Source organism: Pleurodeles waltl, chromosome 1_1 (genome assembly GCF_031143425.1).
Source record: "Pleurodeles waltl isolate 20211129_DDA chromosome 1_1, aPleWal1.hap1.20221129, whole genome shotgun sequence".
NCBI classification, from domain to species: Eukaryota; Metazoa; Chordata; class Amphibia; order Caudata; family Salamandridae; genus Pleurodeles; species Pleurodeles waltl.
In genome coordinates, this window is record NC_090436.1 from 899,605,223 (window position 1) to 899,617,996 (window position 12,774).

General features: G+C 45.0%; 1 protein-coding gene across 2 annotated transcripts in view; it reads right to left on the reverse strand.

Moving 5' to 3' along the window:
- The window catches only part of VPS13A (vacuolar protein sorting 13 homolog A), a 1,844,906-nt gene that overhangs the window by 1,596,299 nt on the left and 235,833 nt on the right, over positions 1-12,774 (reverse strand). For both annotated transcript variants that reach the window (XM_069230089.1, XM_069230094.1), the window contains exon 8: positions 9,173-9,232. In XM_069230089.1, the coding sequence (XP_069086190.1) occupies positions 9,173-9,232 (60 nt within the window). The remainder of the gene's footprint in view (positions 1-9,172; positions 9,233-12,774) is intronic.

The following is a 12,774-nucleotide window of genomic DNA, read 5'->3' on the forward strand; positions in this document are numbered from 1 at the left end:
AGATTTCCTGCGTGGTCTGTGAGTGTGGGTGCTAGCCCTAGCTCAGACGGCCACCAAGTGGAGTCCCATGGGGAGGTCTTGTTGCCGACGACCAGTTCTTCTGTCTTGTCGGAGCGGAGGTGCAGGCAGTTGGTTCACATCCAGTCTGCTACCATGGTCATGCAGTTAGTGTACTTGGCTCTGGTGGTGGTGGTTTTGTCCATTATGGACAGGATGAGTTGGGTTTCATCAGCATAGAAGGAGACAGACGTTTTGTGATCAGATGATGTTGGCATGCGGTTTCATGTTTACGTTGAAAAGGGGGAAGGGGCTGAGGGACGACCCCTATGGGACTCCACATATCAATTTCTTGGTCTCTGATGTGAAGGGTGGCAGCCTGACTCTCTGGGTTCTTCCCGTGAGGGAGGAACAGATTAATTTGAAAGCAAATACTTGTATGTCAATCTCATGGATTCTTCTGATGAGGGTGTTATGGAAGACAGTGTTGAAGGGCGCAGAGGAGTTGAGCAGGATGAGAGTCACGGTTGCTCCTCGGTCCAAGATGATTTAAATGTCACTGGTGGCCGTGAAGAATGCAGTTTCAGTTCTGTGGTTCTTTCTGAATCTTGAATGAGTGTTTGAGGTTGGTTGTGAGTTGCTTGTTGATGGCCTTCTCAATCACTTTGACTGGACAGGGACGCAGGAGATGGGTCAGAGGTTGCTCAGTTGATTCACCTCAGCAGTGGGCTTCCTAAGGAAAGTGGCGGGCATGATGGAGGTGTGAATGATGTGGGCCACAGTGGTGCAGATTGTTAATCTTCCCAGGCTGTAGATATGAGGTAGGCATCGGTCCGCTGGACTGCTGCTCTGTCATTTCTGGTGAGGGTTGTCCAGTTGTCTTCGTTGGTGGTGGGTTAGCAATGAGTTCTCTGGGGTTGGGTTGGTGTGCAAAGTTGCTGTAGATGTTTGCGTTTTTGCTGGAAGACGTTGGATAGGTTGTCACAGACTTGCTTGGAGGCAGCAGTGTTGTTGACAGTGGCTGAGGGTGAGATGAAATCCTTAACGATCAAGAAGATCTCCTTGCATCTGTTTGCTGCTCCGTTCAATGCAGTTTTTCTTGGTATCTGTTATTTGCTGGTGATAGTGCCTGAGTGCAGCCTTGTAGATAGGTTTTTTGGTGGTGGTGTGGCTGGCTCTCCATTTACTTTCTAGCGGTTTACAGTTTTGTGTGTTGGAGGTCTTCTGTGTACCAGCTGGCCTACTTGTATGATCTATGATGCTTGTTGGGTTTGATGGGTGTGAGGAAGCCCACACAGTTCTAGAGCCAGTTGTTGAACTTGTGGATATCCCTGTAGAGGTTATCTGTTGGTCTAGTTTGATCAGAACTGAGGTTGCTGAACAAGTCTGCTTCTGTGATCCTTCCCCAGGTGCGGCTTGGAATGCTACGCCAACTAGGAGTGTTGACTTGAGTTGTGTTGATTTTGAAGTGGTTGGAGTGGTTGGTCCATATGAGTGGTGTGCTGGAGTTGTATATGATGCTGCCACTTGTGGTAAAGATGGGGTCCAACGCGTGTCCTGCGATGTGTGTTGTTTCTGGGACGAACTGAGTGAGTCTGATGTTGCTCAAGCCTTCGAGGAGTGCTATGGAGCAGGAGTTGTTTCAATCTTACAGTGAAAATTGAGGTCACTGAGAAAAATGTAGGTTCTGGTTGGTAAAGGTGGCTCGTGGTCAATAGGCGAGGGTTCCATTCACGTTGAAGGTTTCGGAGATTTGCAGCTTGGAGTGCAGGTGTTGCGTGAATGAGGTGGCGTTCTCTTTGGATGTTGTGCATGTGATTGATTCCTTGTGGATGACAGCTGTTACCCAAACTGACTACCTCCCTTCCTCAAGAGCAGGGAATCAATCCACCCACAAGGGCAGATGAGAGAAGTCAAAGGCCCTAAAATATAAAAACAGGTGAAAGGAGCAGCCTGAATTACTAAGTCCTCAGGCTACGTGAAGAGCAAGGAGTTCAAAGCAGGGATTAACTGCACACCTCTTACATCACAGAACTGCAGATTCTTCTTGCATTGCCTGTGCCATAGTCTAGCACTCCAGTCCTAATTGCTGTATGGTAACAAGGACCTTTGAGGCAATATGCAGTTAGGCGGAAGCAGCCACACCAGCGATGTTGATAAATAAAGGAAGGAAATGCTACAGCATGGACGCAGAACACCCAATTGGATCACCACCAAAAGAGAAAAACGCAGCACAGCACTGTATGGCATTTAGGCAACATACAAGAGATGAGATGCTCAGAAGCCTGAACAGGTCGAGGAGTTGTAGGGACAACGGTGATCCAATAGGCGCCAAGACATAGCACCTTGAAGCCGAACAAAAGGGATGACTTGCATTGAGCATAAACCACACAAACACAAGACAACAAAACAGGATCTACCCCACTAGGAGATGATCTAATGGACAGTTGACAAAGCTGAGAACATTAAACAAGCTGATCAACATCCTGATGGCCATAAGGGACTTCAGAAGAGTGGCTGTGCAAAAAATAGATGCAGTAGCTGCTCACCTAAACTTCCAGGGCGTAGATCAGAAAAACACAGCAGAAAGTCTCAAGCACTGAAAATTCATTGGCTGAGTTCCAATCCACAGTCAATGAACTGCAAGAAGCAAAGGACCAAACTACAAGAAAACATCTGCTTCCTTCAAAACAGGGCAGATGAGGTGGAGTTAAGATCCTTCTGGAAAAACATAAGAATTCTGGGCATGCTTGAAAAAAATGAGGCCACCAACATGGTGCTGTTCCGTTAGACCTGCTTGGCTGCAAAGTGGCATATTATAGCACTTCATTACTAAAGACGTCTACAGTGTGCAGCAAACCAACTGGCTCAGGGGCCATCATCAATGGCCCATAGAAGCACAAATTCTTAACTCCAGAGATAAAGATCCGCCCCAGGAAATTACCATGAAGAATAAACCAATAACAACCAAAATTATTCTGTTCCGAGACTATATAACCACAAACAAGGGTTGCTCCTTCCGGGAAGGGAAACAAAGAGTAAGGCAGGTTGGAACTGATCGTCCACCTGGAACAGTTTTCTGCAGTCAAGGCAGAACCACAATGCTTCTTTTGGGTCCAGGCGGTGGAATTTCTCCGCCTTATTTAGAGGAATGAGGCACAGTGTAAAAGAGAGATAACATGAAGGACTTGACTATGTAGACTTTTAAGTCCGAAGGAGTAACTTGTCTTTGAAGAAGTACGCCTATGGAGGCTGAGATGATAGCGTCTGCAGTTCAGTGACCCTCCAGGCAGATCTAATTGCCACCAGAAAAGCTTTCTTGGTGGAGAGAAGCCTAGGAGGGCAGGTAAGATGAGGCTTAAAGGGAGCACACATCAGAAAAGTAAGAAACAACATTCAGGTCCCATTGAGGCATAAAGAATGGAGTTGGTGGAAACATGTTCTGAGACCTTTAAGGAACCTATTTACAAAAGAAGACTTAAAGAGGGAAGGTTGATCTGGCAGGCACAGGAAAGTGGATATGGCAGAAAAGTAACCCTTTCAGGCAACTAATGCAGAACCATGCTGAGCGAGGGTAACGATAAACAACAAGACTTGAGAAAGGGGCAGATAAAGGGTCAACCTGTTTGGCTGAGCACCATGACAAACTTGTGCCAACGGCCAGCATATAGCGTATTGGTGGAGGGACATCGGTGGGCCACAATAACATCACAGACTTTGGTCTGGCAGAACTCACCCCTGCTGCTGTGACAGAAGATCCTCCAGAAGGGGCAGACTGATCTGTGGACTGATGGACATGATCAACACCTCGGGATACCAGACTTTCCAAGGCCTGTCTGGAGCTACAAGGATCACAATGGACAGGTAGGCCCTGATCTTCTTCAGAACTCTGGGAAGGAGTGGTATGGGTGGAAAGGCATACAATATGCCAAAGCTCCACTCAAGACAAAAAATGTCTCTGAGCGACAGTCACTTTGGAAACTCCAGCACCCAGAAGTGCTGAAATAGTGAAATCTCAGTGGTGGCAAACAGATCTGCCCAAGGTTCTCCCCACTGCTGAAAAGCGACCTTTCAACACTTCGAGTTGGAGGCATCATTCGTAATCCACTGGAAACCACATGTTGAACCATCAAGGAAATGTACTGAAGTGCCAGCCAAGTCCAGAGATGCAGGGCCTCTTGACACTGGGTCCACAACCCCAACCTGTTTTTTGCAGTACCGCAGGACAGTGGTGGTATCTGTGAACACCTGCATTAGCTTTCTGTTGCGGGAGGGTAGAAAGGCTTTCAACTCCAGTCTAATCACTCAGAGCTCCAATAGGTTGATGTGGAGTCTGGATTCCACAGGAGACCAGAGTCCTCTGATCTCTGCCTCTTCCCAGTTGGCTGCCCCAGGCCAGGAATAATGCATGTCACTACTGACAGAACTGATTGCAGAAGGGAGAGGGGTCTGCCGCTGGGCCAACTGCACTGTGTTCACCACCACTGTAGATATTTTTGCAGTGCCCTTCAAGATGTGGACCATGTTGGAGAGATGCCCCTGATGCTGCGCTGAATGGAATTTCAGATCCCACTGCAGAGCCCACATATACCAGTGGGCATGTGTCACAAACAGAATGTAGGCGGGCATGAGGTCTAGCAACCTCAAAGTTAGTCTCACCGAAATCCAGTAGGCTAAACATCTGTGTCATAGCCTTGGGGGGTGGGGGTGGAGCCCAAAACAGCACTGCGTTTTGAGCAGCTGCGATGAAAGGGGTCAGGTGTGATTTCAGCACACTGATTGTGAACCCCAATGAGTGCAGTTGGTCTGCCGTACTTTGAAGGTGGGAGACAACTACCTGGGCTAAGCGTGCCTTCAACAGCAAGTCGCAGACATAGTGGAAGACTGGCACCTCTGATCCCCGCAGGATAGCTGCAAACCACTTATCACATTGGTGAGCAACCGAGGTGCGCTGGTAAGCACAAAGGGGAACACAGTGAACTGAAAGTGCTCATGGCCTATTGCGAACTGCACATAACATCTGTGGGCAGGCAGGATGGGGATGTGGAAGTCCTGCAGGTCTAATGCTACCATCCTGTCTCCTGGGTCCAGGGCACAAAGGATTTGTGCGGGCTTGAGCATTCTGAATTGGTCCTTCTTTCGAAACAAACCGAGAGAGTACAGGTCTAGGATAGGATGAAGTAAGAGGGGGGGGGTGGGGGAGTAAAAGCAAACTACCTCACATCTCAGCACCATTACCCCTTTGCACTTCGGTCAATGTAGGACACAGTTTCACGCTGATTTCAAAGTTTGTCAAAAATATTTACCAAAGCTGGTGCAGCCATTGCTGTATCTGTAGACATATGGGTTTCTGGATTATTCTGTCATCAGTAGAGAATTGTTCTGAAGTTGCTGAACAGCGCCTTGAGACCCTCGCGGGTGAGTAGCACGCTTTATAAATCTCTTTGATTGATTGAACAGGCTGCCGCACATTTCCTAAGGTAACAATGCTAGTCATGGCACGCAGGAGCACCAAAGCTCGCAAGCTTGTAGGGTCACAGGAGCCTTTTTCAACAGTAAAGGGGGTAAGAGCAAACTGCCTCACATCTCAGCACCATTACCCCTTTGCATCTTGATCAATGGAGTACATAGTTTCATGCTGCATTCAAAGTTTGTCAAAAATATTTACCAAAGCTGGTGCAGCCATTGCTGTATCTCCAGCCACGTTTCTGGATTATTCCATCATCAGTATAGAATTGTTCTGGGGTTGTTGGACATGCTGCCACTAATTTACTCGGGTAACAGTACCACTCCACTCTTGTATGTTGCCTAAATGCCTGACAGTGTTGTGATGCACTGTTCTCTGTTGGTGGTATACAATAGTTTAGAGCAAAATAAATTGAGCACCAATAAGACTGGTACATGTGCATGTCCCGAACTCTGCACAAAAGGACTTTCTGCACTAGGAGGTAACACAAGTCATACATGCACAGGACAGACCCAAGGTGTGAGGGGTGAACTTCAATTGCATCATGAACATAGACTAGGACAGATCCTTTTTCTCTGCTACCAGGAACATCCGCTAACCAAAACCTGACTAAACTCACTATGTGGCATCTCAACTGGTGAATGACTGATGCATGGTGTAGCGAAACCTGAACCCAAGGGATAAAGTGTACAAGGATAGACACTATTTGCATATTAAAACAGATGTTTCTCTGGAATACATGGTGCAAATTTGGAGAAGGAAAGCTTAAAACAATATCGAGTCACTGTTTCCTCAGAATGACAATGCAGTGGGGCAGTTACAAACCTAATATTCCAAACTGACAACTGCAAGCTGAAGCGCTACTGAATACGCCCTCTAGGGAAATACTCAGAAAACAATAAGGCAGTATTTCAGAGAAAATGTGGCCATATCAATAAGCCCATTAGTAGAATATGAGACATATGACACCTCTGAGAGGTACATGCATAAGAACAACATTAAGAGTAAAGAAAGTGCTATAAAGGGAAGCCACCAAACTAGAAGACACAATAAAACCCGTGGAATAAGCAGTTATCCAGACCATGGAGGCACAAACCCAGGGGGGAAGGGTGGTGGGGAGGGATGTGCGCCCCTCTTTCCCTGACCCAACAGAGGTCCACCCCTGGGGCTGAACATATTGTGTACGGCGTGGTGGTGGGGGTATGTCTGGCACCACTCCTTGAGCCTCCAAACGCCTCTAGGAGCCCACCCTTCTGGGCTGAAATTGTTCACAATGGGGGTGAGGGGCACATGCTCCCCCCCACCCCCCAAAAACCTCTAAAAGCCCCAGGAGGCCCATCCCTGGGGGACAATTACTTTAAGGGGGGGTGCACGGCCAGCCTCCCCAATCCATTAATGGCCATACAGACTCAATCCCCTGGGGCTGGCTCAGATGCTGTGCCCTGGGGAGCCCATCCCTGGGACATAGCAGTTTCCCTACCCTCACTGGCGAAGGCAGGGAAACGTGTTTGCTCTCGCTTGGCATGGTACCCGTATGCTTGCACGGGTACCCACAAATTCAGAGATTAAGAATAACCAAGGCTCCTACCTAAACTCCATATCTTGCGCCCATTTCAGATATATATAGGTTACCTAGATATTTATTTTCACTCTACATATTTCACCATATAAATTGGTCTATACTTAGTACACAATGAAAAACTATTGTATAGTGCAGCTCAGTTTTTGGCTCTGGGTACATCGGGATGTTGGAGAAACTACAAACCCTATATATCTCCTCAACGAAAAGGGTCTAGTGAACGTAATAGTATTTTGCTTTTGTAAATCAGCCATTGTGATGAAGACTGTCACAAATGGCTATTTTTTTCCTACTGGTTTTGAATAATTATTTATTTCGGCCAGTGACCCCTTTACTGAATTCGTAATTGTTTCTATTTTTCAGGAATCTATAGCTTTTCTGGATCACCCATGGATTTCACAATGGCTTGCACTGCAAACTGGAAGTAGGCTGAGAGCACAAAAAATAAGAAAAATGGGCTATCTCTTTGAAAAATGCCAGAATTGTAGTAAAAAAGTAGGTTTTTTGATTCAGCTCTGCATGTTCCTAAAAGTTGGGAAGATGGTGACTTTAGCACAAATACTTTGCTGATGCAGCTCTTCTCTCATAAGAAGATGCTTAACTGGCTGAAATCAAATATCGGAATACCCATATTTAAGACAGAACATATAAATCATTTGAATTGACAAAGAACACACCTTCAATGTAAGTTCTCTATGCCACTTGACCACCTCTTGATAGGAACCATATACAAGGGGGATCCATCACACTGGAGGAGTTGCTCACAATGAGGGGCCCTATTACTTACTTGGTGATCATGTGGCAAGGAGTAGTTTTTCTGGGGCCATGTCCCAAGGAGGTAAGGGGCAACCAACTACTGTGTGACTCTATTGGGATCGTGTTCAGCAAAGTAGATGATGTACATACATTAAAATCCATAACCATCAAACTTATTTCCCAAATCCTGTTGTAGCTTTGGCCCCAGGATAGCAATACACGGATAAGTATCTATCGCCAAAAGGTGGTCGAAGGTATGTAATGTTTATTTGAAGGAAAAGATAGTGCCTAAGTTAAAAACAGAGATAGCATTTAACAGGGTGTGGGTGCCATTCATGAAGTTTGTTAAAAGTACTATATGCCCTATAGTGCCTCCACAGCCACTCATGACTTTGGCTTAATGAATGATATATGAAGACAACATACCACAATGTTGCTTTTCAATGCTCTCGTTTTAGGAAGCCGACACAGACTTCACACATGAAGCCCTCAATAAGCAAATCTATTTTATGATGACACGTCTATATTCGAATCTTTTGTTTCAACAGACGCATACACTGACATGCAGAATGCAGTATAAAATATGCAAATAAAAATGTTTCCCCACTGAAATAATCTTTCGATAATTTACAGGATTGCTGGCTACCGACTCTTGTTAAATACTTTCATAAACAAAATATATGTGCAAATGCATATTGCTAAGAGGCACCCACTTAAAATTAATGACGGTACTCCAGCTAATCAAAGTCTTGAATTTCAAATGAATTCCACATTCAACTGAAACAGGGGGGAGTAGATACAGATGCCACCAGGTATTCAGTATCTACGCATGAATGGTTTTAATAAACACATGTAACATCTTTCCCAGAGACAACGGACTTCATATCTAGCGCTCAAATTTCCATCTTTCACTTTCCATTATTACTGCAACCACAGATGTTTCTAAAACCACAAACCAAATTCTACTATAGTGTCATAAAAATAACTAACCGGTTGGAGCTTAGATGCAAGTATTCAACTATCCAAGTTAGAGGTATAGCAAGTTTATCTTATAACTATTCAGTCATTAATAGTAGGACATCACACTTATTCCAAACACAGATTCATGAGAAACGTGTGTGCAGAATCAGTCATTCCCAAACACGTTTCCATTGTTGCTCTGTTTTTGAAGTCAAGTGAACAAAAAGAGGCATATTTGTTAACTTTGCACAAACTCACTTTAAATGTCTATTTCAAAGAGGGCAATAGCAAATTGTTTGTGTGAAATTTGTTTCCCAGTTAATTCCTGGCCGAAGAATACCTCTGCTGGGGAATTTATGAGATCTCTCTAACATATGGAAATGCAACAGTTCCATGTAGGACATGTAACGTACCTTGAAAAATAACTTGGCTTTTTCATCATGTAAACATGGATTCCAATTCTGATCCGAGGTCTGAAAGAAAAATAAAAAATGTAGAACTGAAGTTACATTAATAGAAACTGTAGAAATGCAAGTATAGCATTTACAAGTTTCTTCCAAAAACGTGCCCCCACACCCCACCCCTTCTTCTCTCGGTAGAATAACTTTGTATTCCAATGGCACATTTATTCACAAGCTTCATACTCATGTTTGATTTCTGGTTTTATTATATCATGGAAATAAGTGAGGGAAGGAACACCACAAAAAGCTAAGGTGGCCTAAGGTATAGTTACAAGTAATATGAGATTGAACTACTACAAATATGTACATTTTGAACAAAATAAGAATTAATTTATGTTCAGCGTGGCAACAAACAAGAAACACTGCTAAATTACAAAAATGGAAAGTCGTGCATGATTTTACTGTACAGCTCACACCATTATAGCACCAGTTTTTGAAACATCAGTCTGTTTTCCTGTTGTAGAAGCTACATTAAGTATCTGTTTTTGTGTGGCTAGAATAAAGCGGAGGGCCGCAAAACAGTGAACGGCATGGGTATATGATAGCATTTGTGACTGACAACAATTCAATATTAAGTGCAATATCAATGAGCAGGTCTATTCAAATTTCTATAGAGAGGAAGAGGGCTAACCTTGCCCAGAAGGAGACAGACGTAGGACAGCCAAAGAAGCTAATCCATGCATTTCACATTCTTTCCAGGCCTGTTGAGAGGTAATAACTAACAAAAGCGAAGCAGGATGGCAGCTTTCTGAATCCTGCAAAAATCAAGAGGCCTCTACTTGGATATCTGAGATTCGGGGAAAACCAATGCTCTGCCTCTCATTTTTGGAATGTATTAAGGGAAAATGGAACTTACTCTCACTCTATCTTTGACTGGCTCTGTCCCTTACTTACCTACCACATTGAGGCACAATAAGCCAGTGACTTAAGAGACCAGCCCCTAATCTTATTCTCCGAGTATTTGAGTGTAGAGATGACATGCACTCAGGCAAACAGCTAAAGATACCAATAGCCAAAATTAAAATGCAGGTCAGAGACTCAAGACTGGGAACACAGTGCAGACAGGGGCTACTGAGCTCTAACCATGGTCAAGGAGGCCGTTTGCCACTGGTGTCATGGGATCTTGTCCCACTATGGTTCTGAAAACAGGGTCCAGTATAACCCTTTGCTCACCTGGCACAGAGATTAGCGAAGGTGAACAGGCTTTTCAGGGAGGTTGTGGGGGGATATGAGGGACACAACAGCTCAAAACGGAATAGTAAACCTACAGACACAATAACATAGCTCAGTGCTTATTTTTTATGTAAAAAAAGAAAAAAAAAAAAAACTACTTTAATCGGCGAGCAGGACTAAATGCTACACAAGTCGATGTCGAGGTCAGGTACACTCCTTCCCTCTTCTAGCAGGCAGACAGGCTTCTAGGCACCTGAGGCTGACCCTCAGCGCTTGCATGCATACTTTAGGTGATGTCCACTCACAACTGACAGACTGTCAAACAGGCAACAGCCGTGGCTGTAAACCAGCAATTCAAAGTAGGGTGGGCTGGATTCCACTTTTATAAACATTTTCTAAACAGGGGGTGTGGAACCACTATCTAAGGTTTCAGAATCGCTTTCTGTTGGTTGTCTTTCAAAAGGTATTTTTAGGCAGCACTCCAGCCACATTATTCGTACAAAATGATGTCTCTCGCCAGCAGGTAGTATAATGCTGCTGGCTCCATGCTGGTGTATTCAAAACAGGGGCACAGTGAAATATGAGGTCTCTGTATCTGGCTGTCATCAAACTTCCTTGATCAGAGCTCAGGGGCAGACAAATAAGCAGGTCCTGCCTAGAAACGTCAGCAACAAAAACTAAACTCCAGTCCAATCCTTCACTCCAACCATTTACCAATTAGCAGTGCTCAAGAAGAATTAATCAGCAGCTCTTTACTAACAAGGTCCTCACTAAACACTCAACATTTGCAATAAAGTTATTAATGAGAAAACTGTGCAAGGTTTTGTGTGTGTCAAATTTGAACCTAACTATAGAATCCCTGCAAACTTTGCTTTTTTGAGTGTGTATATACATATTACCTAATGGCGGTTGCCAATAGGTATAGTTAGGACCTAGTTTCTATAGAAAATGCTGCTTTTTACTTGCCTGTATCTTTGGCGCCGCTTGACGAATCTTCACAAAAGTTTCCCCAAAAAATTGACAGTTACATGAGCTGCTGTCTAGAAAGTTTCAGGGTGATCCGTCAAGCAGATGCCAAGATAAAGCAGGGGTGAAATTTACAGTGTTTTCAATGTTAATTCCCATAGGGAAAAACAGAACAGCTACAGAGCAAAAACCACCAGATGGAATTACATCAAATTTGGCAGAAAGGGTTCTTGATCCAGAAAGAGCAATTTTTGTTTTTTGGTGTAAATCCATTTCAGAAATCCAAATTTGTTCATCTAGGGACGCTAAGGATCTGTGACCCCTCCCAATCTTGTGCTGAGATCTGATTGGCTGTCAACACTTCAACAAGGAACTGTTGGCAGCCATCCTGGGACTCGGCTGAAGCAGAGTCCTAGAAAAATGATCTGGGACTCTGCTTATGAACACCCTGAACCCTTAACTCTGGTGCTGGTGTCCCAAAGGAACCTCCACAGGGCGAAAAAGTATTGTTTTTCTTTAAATAAGTTTAGAGCAAATTCGCCAATCTGCAATAAAAACAATTTCAAAAAAATGTAGGCTCCGGCACTTGTTTTTAAATAAGCCACAAGGTGGGCCAGGATCCGTGGCACTCTTCTTTTTAATAGGAGGAGCCTTCCCCTCGTCCCCCCACAGATCTGGTGAACACCACTTCCCTGGGGCAAGCAATGAAATATGAGCATAAAACCGTGCAGCCCTCCTACGCCCCGGCGACCACCATCACCCGGGGCAAAAATGCTTTTATAATGCGGGGGAGGACAGCCCCGGCGACCACCACCGCCCCTTGCCCAGGGGACCCCCCTACCCTCAAGGCATTTAAGAAATTGAGTGCGGGGGAATGCTTGGGCCCCCTGCAGCTACAGGGATCTCCACCTCTCCAGGGCTAATATTAAATAACGCAAATGGGGTTTGTTTTGGACCCCTAAGCCCCGGGAACACCATCTCCCCCACACTTCTTCAACTATGGAAGGGGGAGGGCCTGCTCACTCCCCCTCATGGAGCCACTGATGGCCCTGGGGACCACCACCCCTCAGAGCCGGCTGCTGTTATGTCCCGGGGTGCCAACCCTCAGGACATAGCTATTTGCTGTGGCTTGGCTGCAGCAAGTCACAGCAAACAAAGTCTGTTTTTTGACAGCGGGGCTTGTCAAACAGGTCCAGCTCTGAAAAAACAGACTTTTCATCTCTGTTCCCCGCACGCATACCTGTTAAAAGCAGCTATCGAGTTGCTGGAGCTATGGGACTGCAGTGCACACATTGAGGCTCCTCTCGCAGTCCCAGATAATCCGTAAAGGGCTTAGCAAAAAAATAAAAAATAATAATAAATAGTGAGGGACCCAGGGGAAGGCCTTGAGGCTTCCCCCACGGTCTCCAAAAGCC